At 43.6% G+C, this 16,862-nt stretch overlaps 1 protein-coding gene across 4 annotated transcripts in view; it reads left to right on the top strand.

The window, feature by feature from the left end:
* The window catches only part of AGBL1 (AGBL carboxypeptidase 1), a 938,649-nt gene that overhangs the window by 317,919 nt on the left and 603,868 nt on the right, over nt 1-16,862 (top strand). For all 4 annotated transcript variants that reach the window (XM_053223586.1, XM_053223587.1, XM_053223588.1 and 1 more), the window contains one exon: nt 9,338-9,546. In XM_053223586.1, coding sequence (XP_053079561.1) covers nt 9,338-9,546 — 209 coding nt within the window. The remainder of the gene's footprint in view (nt 1-9,337; nt 9,547-16,862) is intronic.

Below are 16,862 nucleotides of genomic sequence, written 5' to 3'. Positions count from 1 at the left end.
TGTGCTGTTGAACGCCCTAAGGCCAGAGGGCAGTCTTAGCCAGCCTCGCGGAGGCACACGCTTCCGCCTTCCTGCAGCGCCCCCTCCAGGCCCGGAGGCATACTGCAGCATGTACAGATTGGCATGGGATGTTGCCTCACTTTGCGGGTGTGTTTCCCGCTGATATCACTGTTCCTCTGTCCCTGGCCAGAAGCAGGCAACGCCACCGACAGACTGGTATCTCACTTAGCAATTGACAGAGAAAAGCAACGGGGAAGGTCTCAGCTTTCTTATTTCTGGCGTAAATCCTGGCTCTCCTCTTCAAGTATCATCTTCTGATGAATTGATGCTGGAAAGACAGTGAAACCAGGAAGGTTTTCTGCAGGGACTCAGATGGGACAGTGGCTTGTCTTGGGTCTTGGCAAGTGTTTCTTTCCCTACCAAAGTCTAGACTCAAAATAAAAGTTGGGATGGGTGGGAAAGCACCTGGAAAAATTGAGGTCCAGGCAAAGATGATCATTCTTAAGTGCTTTCTTGCAGAGATTACGAAAACAAATAACAAAAAGGAGAGTGAGAAAATCTCAGCGTGACATATCCCTCCACTTTTACACAACCTGCCATGATGGATGTCAAAATGGCAGAGGTCACTCATTCTGATCCCTACGCTCCTTTTCAATAATCTCCTACTCTTGTCTCACTTTTTCTACCCGCTTTGGCTGCAGACTTTTTGTTATCTGTACACCAAGTTTGGGCTTCTCCATTTGCTTTCCTCTCAAGATTTCTGGAATTTTCTGCTACCAGATCTCTCCTTCCTGATTCCTTCTTATCATTCAGATCTCAGCACTAATACCGTCTCCTTGAAGTGTCTTTTCCTTGACCGCCCAATCTAGAATAGTTGCGCCTTTAGTCACTCTACCATTACTATTTTTTTAAAGTTTATTTATTGGGGCGCCTGGGTGGCTCAGTCGGTTAAGCATCTGACTTTGGCTCAGGTCATGATCACGGTTCATGAGTTCGAGCCCCACATCAGGCTCTGTGCTGAGTCTGCTTCAGATTCATTCTCTCTCTCTCTCTCTCTCTCTCTCTCTCTCTCTCTGCCTCTCTGCTGTTCTTGCTCCATTTCTCTCTCTCTCTCTCTCTCTCTCTCTCTCAAAAATAAATACAAAACATTTAAAAATTTAAAAAAATGTTTATTTATTTTGAGAGAGAGAGAGTGCATGCATGGGGTAGGGAACAGAGGAAGAGGGAGAGAGAATCCCAAGTAGGCTCCGACTTGTCAGTGTGGAGACCAACATGGGGCTTGAACTCACAAACTATGAGGTTGTGACCTGAGCCGAAATCAAGAGTTGGATGTTTAACCAACTGAGCCACCCAGGGACCCCTCTACCATTGTTCTTTATTTTGCCCTGTAGTACTTGTCACTATCTGAAATTATTTTTTTCCCCTTTGTGTGTGTGCCTATTTAGATGTGTGTCTCTCCAGCTCCCCCATGGGAAACAAGCCATGGTCTAGCCCATCTCCTACTGTAGTACCCCAGTGCTTAGAACAGTGCCTGGCATATGCTGGTGCATAGTACTTGCTAAGTAAGTGTTTGTTGAATGAAGTAATGGTGGTGCCTTGGATGTGGGGAATATGAGCATAATTTCAGTTGACAGTTTACTGAGTACCTCACCACAGCAGGATCTGGCTTTCAGGACCAAATGCCTCTGCATATTTGCATATGCAGAGAAAACCTCTCAAGTGATAACCTCTTGCTGGGAATGAAGTCCTTTTAGAGAATTTTCTTTTTTTTAAAATTTTTTTTTAACGTTTATTTATTTTTGAGACAGAGAGAGACAGAGCATGAACAGGGGAGGGGCAGAGAGAGAGGGAGACACAGAATCTGAAACAGGCTCCAGGCTCTGAGCGGTCAGCACGGAGCCCGATGCGGGGCTTGAACTCATGGACCATGAGATCATGACCTGAGCTGAAGTCGGACACTTAACCGGCCAAGCCACCCAGGCGACCCGAGAATTTTCAAACTAACAATATTGAAAAGTTAATCATATTTCCTCAAACCTAAGACGTCATTGACTATAAGATGTACAACTTTTTATGTACCACTGAGTGAAAAAACACTGCCAGTTATAATGGAAACACTATCATCGGTTAGAAGCACCTTAATTTTGGAAATGCCAATGTGAAAAAATACATTCCTTAGAATTGATAAAGTACAAGATGAGATTGATCCATCACGGGGAATGATGAGCCCTGAACTGGAGGTGTGTGGTGTGGTGTCTGGAGTAGGTCCATGATGGTACCACCTTCTCTTTTAGCATCCCAACCTAACGCCCTTCCTTAGACATGGTTCTCACCAAGGGCTAGCAGAATAGGAAGATGTGGGTTCCGAGGCTTTCCTGAGAGTGGAGAAATTCCTAGGGTTTGGGAACATATCTATGGAGAGGTATTAGAAAGAATTGGCGATTAAAAAATAAAAGCAATGCAAGAGTCTAGATTGAAAACTGCTGTGAAGGATGTTCTCTAATGCCTCTCAGCTGTGATTTCTAGGGCTTAGGAAAAGCATCTTTAATTTTTTAAAGGCGGTCAGTGGGAAAACACCTTCAGTTGAAATCAAAATTTACTTTATAGTCAAATTTCCTGAAATGCATCTATTCTAAAAAAGGGGAAAAAAAAGGATCCCTGCAAGCTAATTCAATAGCATCATTCTTATTTGGGCTAATGATAGTCATGTAGAATTTCCACCATCAATGACATTAAGATTAGCCCTGTCTCAGTACATGTACTTCTGCTCCTTCTTTGTGAGCAAGACCTGCTGCAGCCACCAGGGGGAGGAGCCCATGAGAGCTGGCCTGTTCCCTCCTGCCCCACAGCACAGCACTCCCATCAGAGCCTGGCTTCTGGACTGGCCTCATGGAATCACTGGCTGAGAGTCAGGGAGACTCCCAAACACCTCCTCCAGTGACCTGAAGAGCCACAGGTGTCCTGGGACCTTTAAATCTTGTCAAGTTTCCTATTAAAAATAAACTCTCCTCACAACTTAGGGGCCTGGGAGGGAACAGAGAAGTTGGATGCATGGAAGGGCTGAGCCAAGGTAAAATTGGCTGCAAGCCACTCCCCTCAAGCACCCCAGGCTTCAGGTGTTCACTGGCTTTATCTCCAGTAGCTTTTCAGGAACCTTCCTCAAGAAGTTGGTTACTCTGGCAACAGCTAAAGGGCTTTTTCTGGGTGCAAAAAGGTGTAAACTATCATTGCTTCAGGAGTAACAGTGTGGGATTTCATCTTTGGTGGCAGATGGGGAGTCCCACTGGAATCATGGATAGGGCTTTTGTGAGCTCTAAGGGCTTCAGTCAGTTGTCTGACTTCTCCCAGCCCCTGTGCCTTCATTTGTAAAAGGAGGAAGATAATGCTTATCTCAAAGCATTTCCATGAGATAAATGAGATAATCATGTAAAATGATTAACCCAGTACTGAGAACATAGGAAACATTCAGTAAACAAATACTCCATAATTGTAAATGGTGTTATAATGGCAGAGTAGGCAGCTCGTTGTTCATATAATATGATTTATAAGTCTTGGTAAAAGCCTGCTTTGTCCAGAAATATCTTCTAAATTGACTCCCTGTAAAGACCACAAAAGTAATGTGTTACAAAGGCAAGCATATTGTTTCCCATAGTTAAGGTCACCATTACCTTGAGTTTTAATAATGTCCCTCAAGGGGGAGTTCTCGGGTGGTTATTATAGAATGAGAGTACTGTGTGCAAAGTGGGTCTTTCTTTAAAAAAAATTTTTTTTTAATGTTTTATTTTTTGAGACAGGGGGAGGGGCAGAGAAAGAGGGAGACACAGAATCTGAAGCAAGCTCCAGGCTCCAAGCTGTCAGCACAGAGCCCAATGCGGGGCTTGAACTCACAAACCGTGAGACCATGACCTGAGCTGAAGTCAGACGCTTAACCAACTGAGCCACCCAGGCACACCCAAAATGGGTCTTTCAGTGTGGGGTCCTGGTTGGGATCAGGCAATGTTTGTGATGTAATAGCTCAGAGTTGGGGGACATAGCACAGAGAGGGTTTGGAAGCAAACTTTGAAGAGTAAATGGACATTTGGTATGTACAGTTCAGTGGTCTTCAGCTCTGAGAAGGGGCCACTAGTCCTGAAAAGGACTAGCTGAATTGTCAATAGTTCATATGAATGGATTTTCATGAAATTCCTAAAACAGAGGATAAAGCTATTTAATCACCCTGGGCAAGAAGTTCTTGGGATGGTAATGTCATAGTACGCTGTGTGGCTGAAGATAATTTCTGTTCTCAAGAATGATGGGAGCCTGGAATCCTTGTATTTATTCTTACTCCTATGTGCCTTATCAAAGGCAGGGATGGGCTGTTAGCCAGTTAAGCATTATCAGTCAAGAGGATCTTAGAACATTAGCCAGTCCTCTATAAAAAGCTTTGGTGTAATGGGACCCATCTGAGGTAAATTTTGCCAGAGAGGGCAACAATAAAGGTCTGCATTATGGACTTTTCTGTAAGGACACCTGGGATAAATTGGGGTGTGACCCTCAGTGTGTCTCTATCAGGATGTCTAAGGATAGATGGGCAGCAACGTAAAACTGGTGGATATTTTGGGGTGAGAAGTCAACTATGTTACACGGAGACTGAAGACACTTGACTATACATTTTACTTATTTAGAAACTTTTCCTTGGGGAATTATCACCGGTAAAAGGTATGTGAAGTTTGATGTCATCCTTATGGGGAAGGGAATTCTCATTTATCGAGCACAAGCTTTGTGCCGGGTGCTATGCTAAGCATTTATTCCCTCTAATGAGCTTGTAGGGCTGATGTTGTAATTAATCTTTTTTTATCTTGTGTTACTCTTTGCGGATGATGGAAATATAGTTGAGAGTGACTAAGCAACTGAACTGAGGTTTCAGAGCTGGTAACTGGTAGAGTCAACATTCAAATCAACAGCTATGTGACCCTGGAGCTCCTGTTCTTGAATGAAGCTGTCGAAAAGAATATGTTCATATCCCGAGCATTTGGCACTTTGTTGTCCATAGTAATAGAGGGGAAGTTGGAGCCATAAGTAGATTTTGCTTATCACGTTGATAATGACAGTCATAATGGGTAACAGGTATTGGGTGCTTAGTATGCGTCAGGCATGGAGCTATCAACTTTGTGTGTATTATCTCATGTAATTTTCTCAACAACTCCCCAGGAAGGGATATTATTAGTTTTGTCATTCAGATAAAGACCTAGGGATACAGCAGTGAACTGACAGGTTCAAGTCCACACAGCTGGAGAGTGGTGGAGTTCCTGGCCAGGTACAAGGAGTCCCAAAAGAAAGTGGGCACCTGGAAGCTCTGCCTGCCAAGCAGGCCCATCGAGGCCATGAAGGGTGGGTGACTAAGGGATGGCGGAGTTTAGAGGTCTGCAATAATGTGTCCGTCTCATCTGAGAGCGCGGCTATTGTGTTGTTTGGTTTGTTGCTCTGCCGCAGGTTCCCACGCGGCCTCTGCTTTAAGTCATCACTTGACCCTAAAAGGGCTGATGAAATTCCCAGATATGGGCAGTGAAGAGCAGAGATGAAAATTTTCTTTGGTTTTGCCAAGGAACAGTGGCAGAGGCGTGGACTGCTTGCAGGTATAATAATCTGGGTCACAGAGCATTTCTCCACCAGCCTGGCATGGGGGTGACTGTTCCCCATGAGACAGTCAATCTTTGAGTCTTGAAGGCATCTCGACTTTCCTCTTTATAAGGATAAACATCTCTATAGAGATGATCAGGGTTTCAAATGACTTCAGGGAGTAGGCAGGTAATTCACTTTTGAAGGGGATGGGGTAAGAGTAAAAAAGGGAGTTGGTTGCTATAGTAACCTAGGGGCCGTTCACCCTGCCCACAGGCATTTACAACATGGCATGACCAATAGTCTAAGGACCTCCTGTCAAAAAGGTAATATTTTTTACTGCTCCTGATTAGTAAAATGCATTGTAGAGTATGTGGGGAATAAGAACTACAGAAAAGCCTAAATTGAATCTAAAAAGTCTAAAGCAAATAGAATCCTCAGTCTTTTCCTCCTCTGTAAGTACTAGTGATATCTTGGCACATTCCCTTCCAGTTATTTATTTTTTTTCTTTTTACCTGAGTGTAAAAATCTGCATCGATGGGGTCTGAGCCAAAAGAAGAAAAAAAACATCTGAACCTCAATGAAGAAATACGTGGGGTAAAAATAAGAATATTGCTAGGTAACATTTCAGACATAATTAGCTACACAGACTTCATTCTGGAGGATAATATAATCTGGAGAGGCAGAAGTGGTAGAATATAGGAGGGTGAATTAGAGGGAAGGTCAAGGTTGAGTTCATGGATTTGCCAAAAGAAAACTGGCCAGAGAAGACATTCAACAGGATGGAGACAGGGCACTGAGAGTGCCTTCGAGAAGGGGTGGGAGTGAGGAGTGAGATTTTAAACTCATATCTCCTCTCTGTCCAACCTACCCCCATCCTCCTAGAAGTTTAAGATAAACCAATCTACTTGAGAAATCTTAAAAAAATTAAGGAGCAGGAATTTTTTTCCCAAGGAAATCTTAGTAGCAAGTCCTTTATATAAACAGACTTAACTGCAGCTGATCTGTTTTGAAGAGGGTCAGGGGACCTGGAGCCCTCTCCTGCCCTGAACCCTGCATTCACCCAAAACATTTTCTCATGGCTATTTGGCCCCTAGAGAAGCACTGTTTCCCTCTCAGATCTTCTAGAACTCCTGCATATCACTGATCTCGGTGACCCTCATTTCAGTCTTAGCTCTTCTCCACATTTGCTCTTCCTCAGTTTGCTGAGGGTTTTTGAGGCATGTTGACTTTTGCAAAACTCTGCAAGCCATTCTTAGAGAAAGATTGACTGAGGTGGGGTCAGGGGGGAAGGAGGTGTAGCCATTTTCGATGTTAGTAAACATGGCAGCTTGTTGAGGATTAACGGGAAATCATGAATAAAATCATTAGGATTTGATAAGGGATTTTTCTCTGAGACAATTAAAGATTTTTTCCCCATTATCCCTGCCCCCTACCCCTCCAAAGAGTAGGGGATGAAGGTCATTAAGATAACACATTATTAGTCTCATACCCTTAAAATAGATAAAAGACAGAAGACCTTAACCTCTCTGTGCCCACGGGGCCTCTGTCCACTGTGTTTGCTATTCTGGCATCTTTCCAGCGGGTGATACTTTAATACCTCCTACTTAATCCTCGATTTTCTTTTAAACGTCAGATATTGGATAGGCTGGAACCTCATTCAGGCAGTAAAGAACTCTGGTGCTTTGTGGCTGCAACCAGCCAAGGAGAGAAATACGGTTGATGCAAAAGAATAATTCATTAAAGGAGGTAATGACAGCGATTTAAACCTTCTGCAAACACATCACCTGGCAAACAAAGCTCATCACCCTCAGTTCAGGGTCATGGCTGAATGAAATGTTGTAAAAGTGAAAAAACAAAAAAATTAAACAAACAAACAAACAACAATGGTCCCAACTGTACAAATGGGTCAAAAATCTCAGTGGGGCTCAGTGAAGCCTGACAACTTAGAATTTGACAAACTCACAGAAAGCAACAACAACAACAAAAGAATTTCTTTAATATTATGAGAAAACCCCTCTGGAATAAAGCCCTGAGTTTTTGTGTTATTTTTTCACTTATGTGTACTTACATGGTCTTAGGGAAAAAATCTGACTTTGAGCTGAAATTTGCTTCTCCAATTACGGCTCAGGGGATCTGTCTCACACACCCTCGGCCAGAAGCATATATTGTCTCATAAGCCAGCGTGAATGGTGGGGGTAATGGAGAAATGTGGTAATGAGAGCAGGGCTGCAAGATTTGGGCATTTGTGCTGAGAGTCGGCCGGTGATAGCCTCCCAATGCACCTTGTCCACACAAGCAGAGATGACCAGACATCTGTGGGGTATATGTGGGCTGGGACACATTTGTCCACCAAGCCAGTAGCCCGAGGAGGTTCAGCTGGAAAGGGGCATATGTTAAGTGTTGAGTCAGGATTCTTGGACTCCTTTTCCTCTGTATTTCTTCAAGGAGAATTTAAAGTATCTCTTGGGAAAATTAGGACTTTGTGCACTTACCCTCTAGGGTGTGTCTCATGGGAGGCCTCCACCAGGATCATTCAGTCAACAAAGAGAAATTGTGTAGACGTGAAGGGAACCAGAAAAGCACTCTATTATGTTCCCCATCAGATGTAAGAAAACCCCATACCACATCCTGCTGAGTGGGCTTCCCATCCCTGTCTTAACATTGTTAGTGCCCGGATGTCCATTTCCACATAGAGTCCATTCTTTTGTTGAATAGTGTTGACTATGAGGAATTCGTTTCTTGGACTGAGCCAGACCTTGATTATCCATAAGCTGGCTTCTGTGCTCTTTAGGAAAAACACAATATAGCTGTTACACATGATAGCCTTTCAGATATCATGTCTCATTCAGGGTCTTCTTCCAAGACTAAATCTTATAATTTGCTCAACCCAATGACAATACCCTAAGTCCACTGAGATTTAGGAAAAGAAGAATGGAAATCTGGTGGAAATGTCTCTGTCTCTCCCTCATTCATCCCATCCCCCTAACTATTACAGTTTTTTTCTGAACTTTTTAAGAATAAGTTACAGACATTCACATATTCCTATTGTGAATTTCCTAAGCACACGATTTTCTTTTACATAGCCACAGTTTACCAAAATCTAATGTACATCGATACAATACTTCTAATTTATAGACCTTATTCAAATTTTACCAAATGCGTCTCTAATGCCTTTTGTAGCAAAAGAAAAAAAAATGATTTCTAGCCTAGGATCTAAATTATAATTCTACATTGTACTTACATATTATATAAATACTTTAGCCAAATTCCTTCCTTCCTTCCTTCCTTCCTTCCTTCCTTCCTTCCTTCCTTCCTTCCTTCCTTCCTTCCTTCCTTCCTGTTTCTCTCTTTCTCTCTTCATTTCTCTTTTCTTTGTCTTTTCCCTTCTTTTTTTTTTTTTTCCTTTCATGACCTTGACATTTTTGAAGAGTATAGATCAGATCACTAGTAGCATGCCCCTCATTTTGGGTTTGTTGGTTTTCCTCATGGTTAAATTCAGACTATACATTTTGGGCAGAAACACCATAGAAATGATGCTGTGTTTTTCTCAGCACAACACACATGGTGATGTCCATGTTGATCACTCGATGAAGGTGACATCTGCCAGTTTTCTCCAGTGGAAAGTTATTATTAGTCCCTTTATAATAAGAATCTTGCGGGAGGTACATCGGGGCATCCTCAGGCAGGTACAGCCAGGAGAACCTGTGATTGACATCACCTTTCCCATTGGTTTCAGAGTCTAACAGCCGCAGGGCTGTGAACAGAGGCTACGTCACCAGCTTGCTCAGGCTGCATCAGGACTGGCACGGCCATGACACAGCCAATACCTATGTGCTGATCCGCCGGACGCTTCTGCTCTGCCTCAAGCACATTGCCAACCTCCGGTCTGGCAGGGAGGCCTTCCTGGCAGCTCAGGGCATGGAGATCCTCTTCAGCACCACACAGGTAATTAACCCTGGGAACACCTCTGCAGTTGGATGATATCTGGATGGTTCCTGCTGAACAGAGCTGTGAGAACCTCAGTACGTTTCTTACTGGCTGCTATGGGCAGAGGTTCTGGATTCAAAACCTCATGCATTTGTTCACTCTTGTGCTGATTGATTCATTCATTCAATACATGTTTATTGGCAGGGTGCCTGGGTGGCCCAGTTGGTTAAGTGACTGACTTCAGCTTAGGTCACGATCTCATGGTTCATGGGTTCAAGCCCTGCTTTGGGCTCTGTCCTGATGGCTCAGAGCCTGGAGCCTGCTTCAGATTCTGTGTCTCCCTCTCTCTGCCCCTCCCCAGCTCATGCTCTGTCTCTCTCTTTCAAAAATAAATAAACATTAAAAAATTAAAAATAAATAAAAATAAATTAAAAAAATACATGTTTATTGGCTACACACTGTGTGGTGCAGTGGTTCACAGTATTCACTATAAAGCTAGTACCTGGGTTCAGGTCCCAGCCCAGGCACTTACAGCTGTGAAACCTTGGAGGAGTCACCCAACCTTTCTGGGTCTCAAGTTTCTTCTTTTCCAAAAAGATGGAAATAACAAAATCTAGGTTATTGCACAGCCTAAGTATATTAATGTGGAAATGTCTTCCGTTTAATGGAGTGCTTGCCATGACTTGGCTGCTCTATGAGTGTGAGCAGTGATTGGAATAATTAGAGTCGTGGAATCTGGACATGAATATGACAGGCAAGACCCCTGATCTTATGGAGTAAACATTCTAGCGGGAGAGTCAGATACTAAGGAAGCAAAGAATTCAATGAGGAAGAGAATTTCATATTGCTCTGTGACATCATTAAAGTCAGGCTGTCCGCAGTGACGCCCATAGGTGGAGGGAGAAAGTGTTCTGTGAGAGAGGTCAAGTTCTTCTCTGAGCAGGTGACATCTAAGCTGAGATCTGAATTACTGAAAAAGGCTATCAGGCCAAGTTCAAGAGGAAAAGCATCCTGGGCCAGAGTGAGCACCTGCAAGGGCCGTTACTTGTCCGCACCCCAGTGGAATATGTGGTTTAAGGTTTCCGGGATTTCAACCCTAACAACAGATTCCTTAATTGCACTTGATTAGGACTAATTTAAACACCGTAGTATGAGCTATGTACACCCTCTCTATCGAGGATGTGGACGCCTTCCAAATAGCCATCGTCTGCTCACTCCCCTTCACCTGGGGCCACGGCAGCCGTGCTCCACAGGCACCATGCTCCCTGCTGTCTTCACGTTAACTTGTCTCTATAGCCCTTTCCTCGGTCTCATTGCTCCCCTCTGGACACCCTTCACTTTTTCTCTACCTGTGTACATGAGGCAATGAGGCAGTCGACGACAATACTGTTTTCCAAAAACGGCATCTGTAGACTTTTCCTATTAAAAACAAATAATAGCGTCTCCCCCACATCCGACTCTGAACAGTCACGTAATGTTGGGCTGCAAACCAATATCTAATTTTCTGTCAGCTATCACCTATGGGTTCTTGCTATCATTCCAGATTTCAGAGCCTCTCAGTCATGAAATAGCTGCATCAAACATTCTGTTTCTCTGGATGAAGCAGTGCTTTGAATTTTTCTAAGCTTCCCCATACTTTGTAAGCTTGTGTCCCCCAAATCTCTAGTGAAACACCCCCCTCCACTGCTGATACCCAGAAGCTCTCTCACACCAGCAATTCGTGTGCTCCAGCCGGTTCCTCTGCCCTCTGCCTTATTGGCTGCTTCTCTGCTCTGTGTTAAGAAGAATTAAAAGGGCAAAAAAGGAAGAAAACCGTGATCCCTGAATTACATGTCTGTTAGAGGAAGAGGGTGGAGACAGTAGAAAGGGAAGCACAAGCATTAAAGAGGGTCTGTGAGGCTAGAAGCAGGATGTATATAAAATATATACATCTATCCATCTAACTTCTATCTATCTATCATCTATGTATCTATGTATCTATTTCCTATCTATCTATCTATCTATCTATCTATCTATCTATCTATCTATCATCTATCTATGTATCTATATATCTATTTCCTATTTATCTATCATCTATGTATGTATCTATGTATCTATTTCCTATCTATCTATCTGTCTATCTATCTATCTATCTATGTCATGTTTGGTGTCTCTCTGATTGTGATAGACTAATGCCTGTGTTCCCTCAAATCCATATGCTGAAACCCTACTCCCCAGAGTAATGGTTTGGGAAGGCAGGGCCTTTGGGAGGGGATGAGGTGATGAGGGTGCAGTCCCTATGAGCAGAATGAGCACCCTTATAAGAGGAGCCTCAGAGAGTTCCCTGGTCCCTGCTCCATGTAAGGACACAGTGAGAATATGGCCATCTGTGAACCAGGAAGCAGGTTCTCACCAGAGAGGGAACCTGATGGTGTCTTCAACCTGGACTTCCAGCCCCCAGAACTGTGAGAAAGAAATGTGTTTGTTCATCAGCCACTCGGTCTGTGGTGTCCTGCTGGATCCGCCTGAGCAGACTGAGACAGCTGCCCTCTGCCCTGTGGGCCTCTCTCCTTGGCTGATCTTCATCTGTAATGTGAGTCCCTGTAAATCATGAGTGCAACTACAACAGCTTTTAATGAGCTTTTAGAGTCTTTCTGGGGAATTGTCACACCCAAGAGTGGCGCGGGGACCTCCCTGTAGGAGTCTCCTGGGGGCTGCCATAACAAAGCACCACAAACTGAGCAGCTCAAATAGCAGAGATTGACTTTCTCCCAGCCCTGGAGGCCAGAAGTCCCAATTCAAAATGGCGCCAGGGTGGTTCCTTCTGGGGCCATGAGGGGGAACCTGCCCCAGGTGCTCTCCTAGATTCTGCTGGTCACAGCAGTCCTGGTGACCCTTGGCTTGTAGAAGCGTCACCTCATCTCTGCCTCTGTCTTCACAAGACATTCTCCCTATGTGCTTGTCTGTGTCCAAATGTCCCTTTTTATAAGGACACCAGTCATATAGGACTAGGCCCACCATAATAACCTCATTTTAGTTTTTTTCCTTTCATCTTTTTTACAAGTATTTATTTGAATTCCAGTTGGTTAACAGAGTATAATATTAGTTTCAGGTGTACAATATAGTGATTCAACACCTCCGTACATCACCCGGTGCTCATCACAAGTGCACTCCTTAATCCCCATCACCTGTTTCCCCCATACCTCTACCCACCTCCCCTCAGGTACCAGCCGTGTGTTCTCTGTAAAAAGTCTGTTTCTGCAAGGAGGGTTTTAAAGTAGTCTCTCAGCAGGTCAGTGAAAACCTCAACTGTTCAGGAAACAAATTCACACCAACCCTCCAGCCTCCATTTTTTGCTGGCAATGGATGCAGGATGTGAGCAGAGGCTGAACTTGCACTGTATTCGAGGCTGCCCTAGCCTGTGGAGCCTCCAGCACCTGGGCTGGGTGTTGTGAGCATAGACGCCATCATAGCTGTGCTGGTTTGAGCTGCCTGTCAGTCTTCTCCCCCACCTGCCAGAGAAGGTATTGGAGTCACCGGATTGCCAACGAGGGAACCTTGGATCTAGTGTATCATTTCAGTGGTTATTTGCAAATTATAATGATGATGATGATGATGATGATGATGCTGCTGCTGCTGCTGCTGGTATGCCAATAATTGTGAAAGACAAGAGAGATATGAAGGAGGAGGAAGGGAGGGAGGGAGAGGCGGAGGAGGAAGGGGAGGATAAGAGGAGGGAAGAACTTTCTAGACCATGAAAAGAAATTCAGATTTTATTTCCATCAGGTTTGAAGCAGGGGCGTGACCTGATATAATTTATGCTTTTTTTTTTTTAATTTTAATTATAAAATTTGTACAACATCAAGTTGACCATGCTGGGCATTTTCAAGTGTATAGTTCAGTACTGTTAAGTGCGTCCACACTGTTGTATAACCCATCTCTAGAACTCTTTTCATCTTGCAAAACTGAAACTCTATACCCATTAAACTGATTTATGATCTTAAAGGACCATTCTGGCTGCTGTTTGGACAGGAGAGTATCTGAGGGCACAGGAGGAAGGAGGGAGTGGTGAGAGGGCAAGGCGGTTAGAGGGGGTTAGACCATGGGAGCTCGGGCAGAGATGCTGATGGCTTTGGCTGGTAAAAGGAGGGCTGGAAAGTAGACCTGGGACTCCTGGACTTTTCCACTAAAGTGTCTCATTTTCTTATGGTGAAGGTTGTCACTAGGGCTCTGCACTGGGATCTTCTTTCAGATTCTTATGAGATTTTAAGAGTGTAATGATGCCTGCTAACATCCTGCTAGCCAGCACTTACTGAGTGCTTAGTATTGGGCAGGCACTTTGCCTATTTTAACTCAAATTCACACACGTCCTTATGAGAGAGGCTCCGTTATGATCTCTGATGTATAGACGAAGCTGCAGCTCACAGAGGCGTAGTAACTTGCCCCGGTGATGCAGTTAGTGATCATCAGCTCAAGATCTGAATTTTTGGGGTGCTTTTGCTCCAGGGTCTGAGCTTTATGCTGTACAGTAGCCCCCCCCCCTTATCCTGGGGGGTACATTCCAAGACCCCCAGCAGATGCCCAAAACCACAGGTAGCACTGACCATGCATTCGCTGTTTTTTCCTGAACGTTCGTGCCTATGATGAAGTTTAATTTATAAATTAGGCACATCAAGAGATTAACAACAATGATTGAATAGATCACTTATAGCAATATACTGTTATAAAAATTATGTGAATGTGGTCTCTCTCTCAAAATATCTTATTCTTCTTGTGATGACGTGAGGTGATACAATGCCCACATGAGGAGATGAAGGGAGGCATTGGGATGTAGCGTTAGGCTATCGGCCTTCTGGTGATACCTCGGAGGAGCGTCATCTGCTTCCAGGCTATGGTTGACTATGGGTAAATGAGATCTGGGAAAAGCAAAACCGTGGATGAGGAGGAGCTCTGTCTCTTGCCTGTGTGTCACAGAAGCAGTGTATGTATGTATGTATGTATGTATGTATGTATGTATGTATGTATGTATGTATTTAATATAATTTATTGTCAAATTGGCTAACATGCAGTGTTTACAGTGTGCTCTTGGTATTAGGGGTAGATTCCTGTGGTTCCTTGCTTACATACAACACCCAGTGCTTGTCTCAACAAGTGCCTTCCTCAATGCCCAATACCCATTTTCTCCTCTCCTCTACCCCCTGCATCAACCACCCCTCAGTTTGTTCTCTGTATTTAAGAGTCTCTTAAAGAGTCTCCCTCTCTGTTTGTAACTATTTTTTCCCCTTCCCTTCCCCCATGGTCTTCTGTAAAGTTCCTCAAGTTCCACATATGAGTGAAAACATATGGTATCTGTCTTTCTCTGACTGACTTATTTCACTTAGCCTAATACCCTCCAGTTCCATCCATGTTGTTTCAAATGGCAGGATTTCATTCTTTCTCATTGCCAAGTAGTATTCCATTGTGTATATTAACCACATCTTCTTTATCCATTCATCAGCTGATGGCCATTTAGGCTCTTTCCATAATTTGGCTATTGTTGAAAGGGCTGCTATAAACATTGGGGTACATGTGCCCCTATGAATCAGCACTCCTGTATCCTTTGGATAAATTCCTAGTAGTGCTATTGCTGAGGTCGTAGGGTAGTTCTATTTTTAATTTTTTTGTGGAACCTCCACACTGTTTTCCAGAGTGGCTACACCAGTTTGCATTCCCACCAACAGTGCAAGAAAGTTCCCATTTCTCCACATCCTCGCCAGCATCTGTTGTTTCCTGAGTTGTTAATTTTAGCCAGAAGCAGTGTATTTATTATTCCAATGCTAATTCAGAGATGTTAACTGTGAATTGAATATGTAAGGCACTGTCATATTTCATCATCTTTTCCAGGTAGCAGGTGTATTATTGGAAGTGATGGGAAAAGTGAGCCAAAAATGTTCACCTTTGCCCCAATTCTGAGCCATTTGTTTCCAGGGATCCTATTTCTTGGGCTCTTGTCATCTCTGATACACAGCATAAGTGCCCTGCAGCTGCAGGAGCCTGAGGGAGTGCCTCCTTACATTTTGCATCCTGGGTGCCTCCCTCACTTTACCTTAGTCCTGGCCCTGCCACAGTACCCTTCCCTTAACACTAGGGAAACGTTGGCAGATGGATCTAGGCATTTCTGTTACTTTGGAACCACGGATTATTTTAAAATTCATAAACATTTTCCTGAACACTGTGTCTACTAAAGCACTTACCATCCACCTAATTTAGGTAGTGATTCACTATAACCCCAATGCCTTGGTTTCTGTTGATTTTAATCTCCTCTATCCCCCAAATTCATGGCCTGACCTGTTAGGACAGGTGAACATGCCTCCATCCTTTTTCTCACTTTTCACCTGCACCATCCTATGCAAAGTAAAACATGTTTTCACATTCATCAATAACAATACCAACGACAATCACAGACACAACCACTTTCCAAAATGCTGGTGGTTTTGACTGAGTTCCTTGGCTTGTCCTTTGCTCTGTACCTACTGAAAACTAAGCTCAGAACATCATCCATGATGGGTCATCTACCTCCCCTCTCTTCCTCTTCCATGCTCAGTTCTCTCTTTTTCTGATACTAATACTTTTCACCAAGCCCTTTGGCCAGTGCCAGGGATGAAATAGCCTCAAGTATTTTATTTCCCATGGAGAGTGTTTTCAGGACAACTGATGGGTATCATTTGAGCATGTGGAAGGGGAAATAGCATTCTTGATCATGTTACAACATTCCTGTTTTGAAAGTTGGCTTACATTTTTATATTAGGGAATCATTGGGACAGTTTGAACTCATGGCATAAAAACATATATATATGGAGCTACCTGTAATGTGGGCCCGGGGATACCACCGCATGACATCATCACAGACAGTCACCCTGCCCTGTGGCAGGTGCTCAGCGTCCTCCATGGCTACTGCTATGACTTATTGGCTCTAGACCTTACTTGGAACCCCTTAGGAATATCAAATTGGAGGCTCACACTTGTCAACTTTCCGTACTAAGTCAGTAGACAAAGCATTTACCAAGAGCCTCAAGAAAATGGCATGTTTTTGCCAAAGAGTTCCCGAACTACTCCCAACACTCTCTCTCAATTTAGTAAACTTGTTTTTGCATTTTTCAAAGTGTCTGAAAAGAAGGGTCTTGTCATGTTCCATCAGCATCAAAATGTTCCATCTGCAAACCCAATTTTCCTTTGCTTTGGGTAGGTACCAAGAGATCAACACTGTGGGCTCTGAGAACAGGCATGTTATTTAATTTAGGTACTTGGGATTCACTTAGCCTTTTTTTTTCTGATTTCATATTTTAGCTTTTCCTTTATAGTTTTCTATTCAGATA

This window comes from Acinonyx jubatus, chromosome B3 (genome assembly GCF_027475565.1).
Source record: "Acinonyx jubatus isolate Ajub_Pintada_27869175 chromosome B3, VMU_Ajub_asm_v1.0, whole genome shotgun sequence".
NCBI classification, from domain to species: Eukaryota; Metazoa; Chordata; class Mammalia; order Carnivora; family Felidae; genus Acinonyx; species Acinonyx jubatus.
This window is presented reverse-complemented; position numbering and strand designations above follow the sequence as displayed.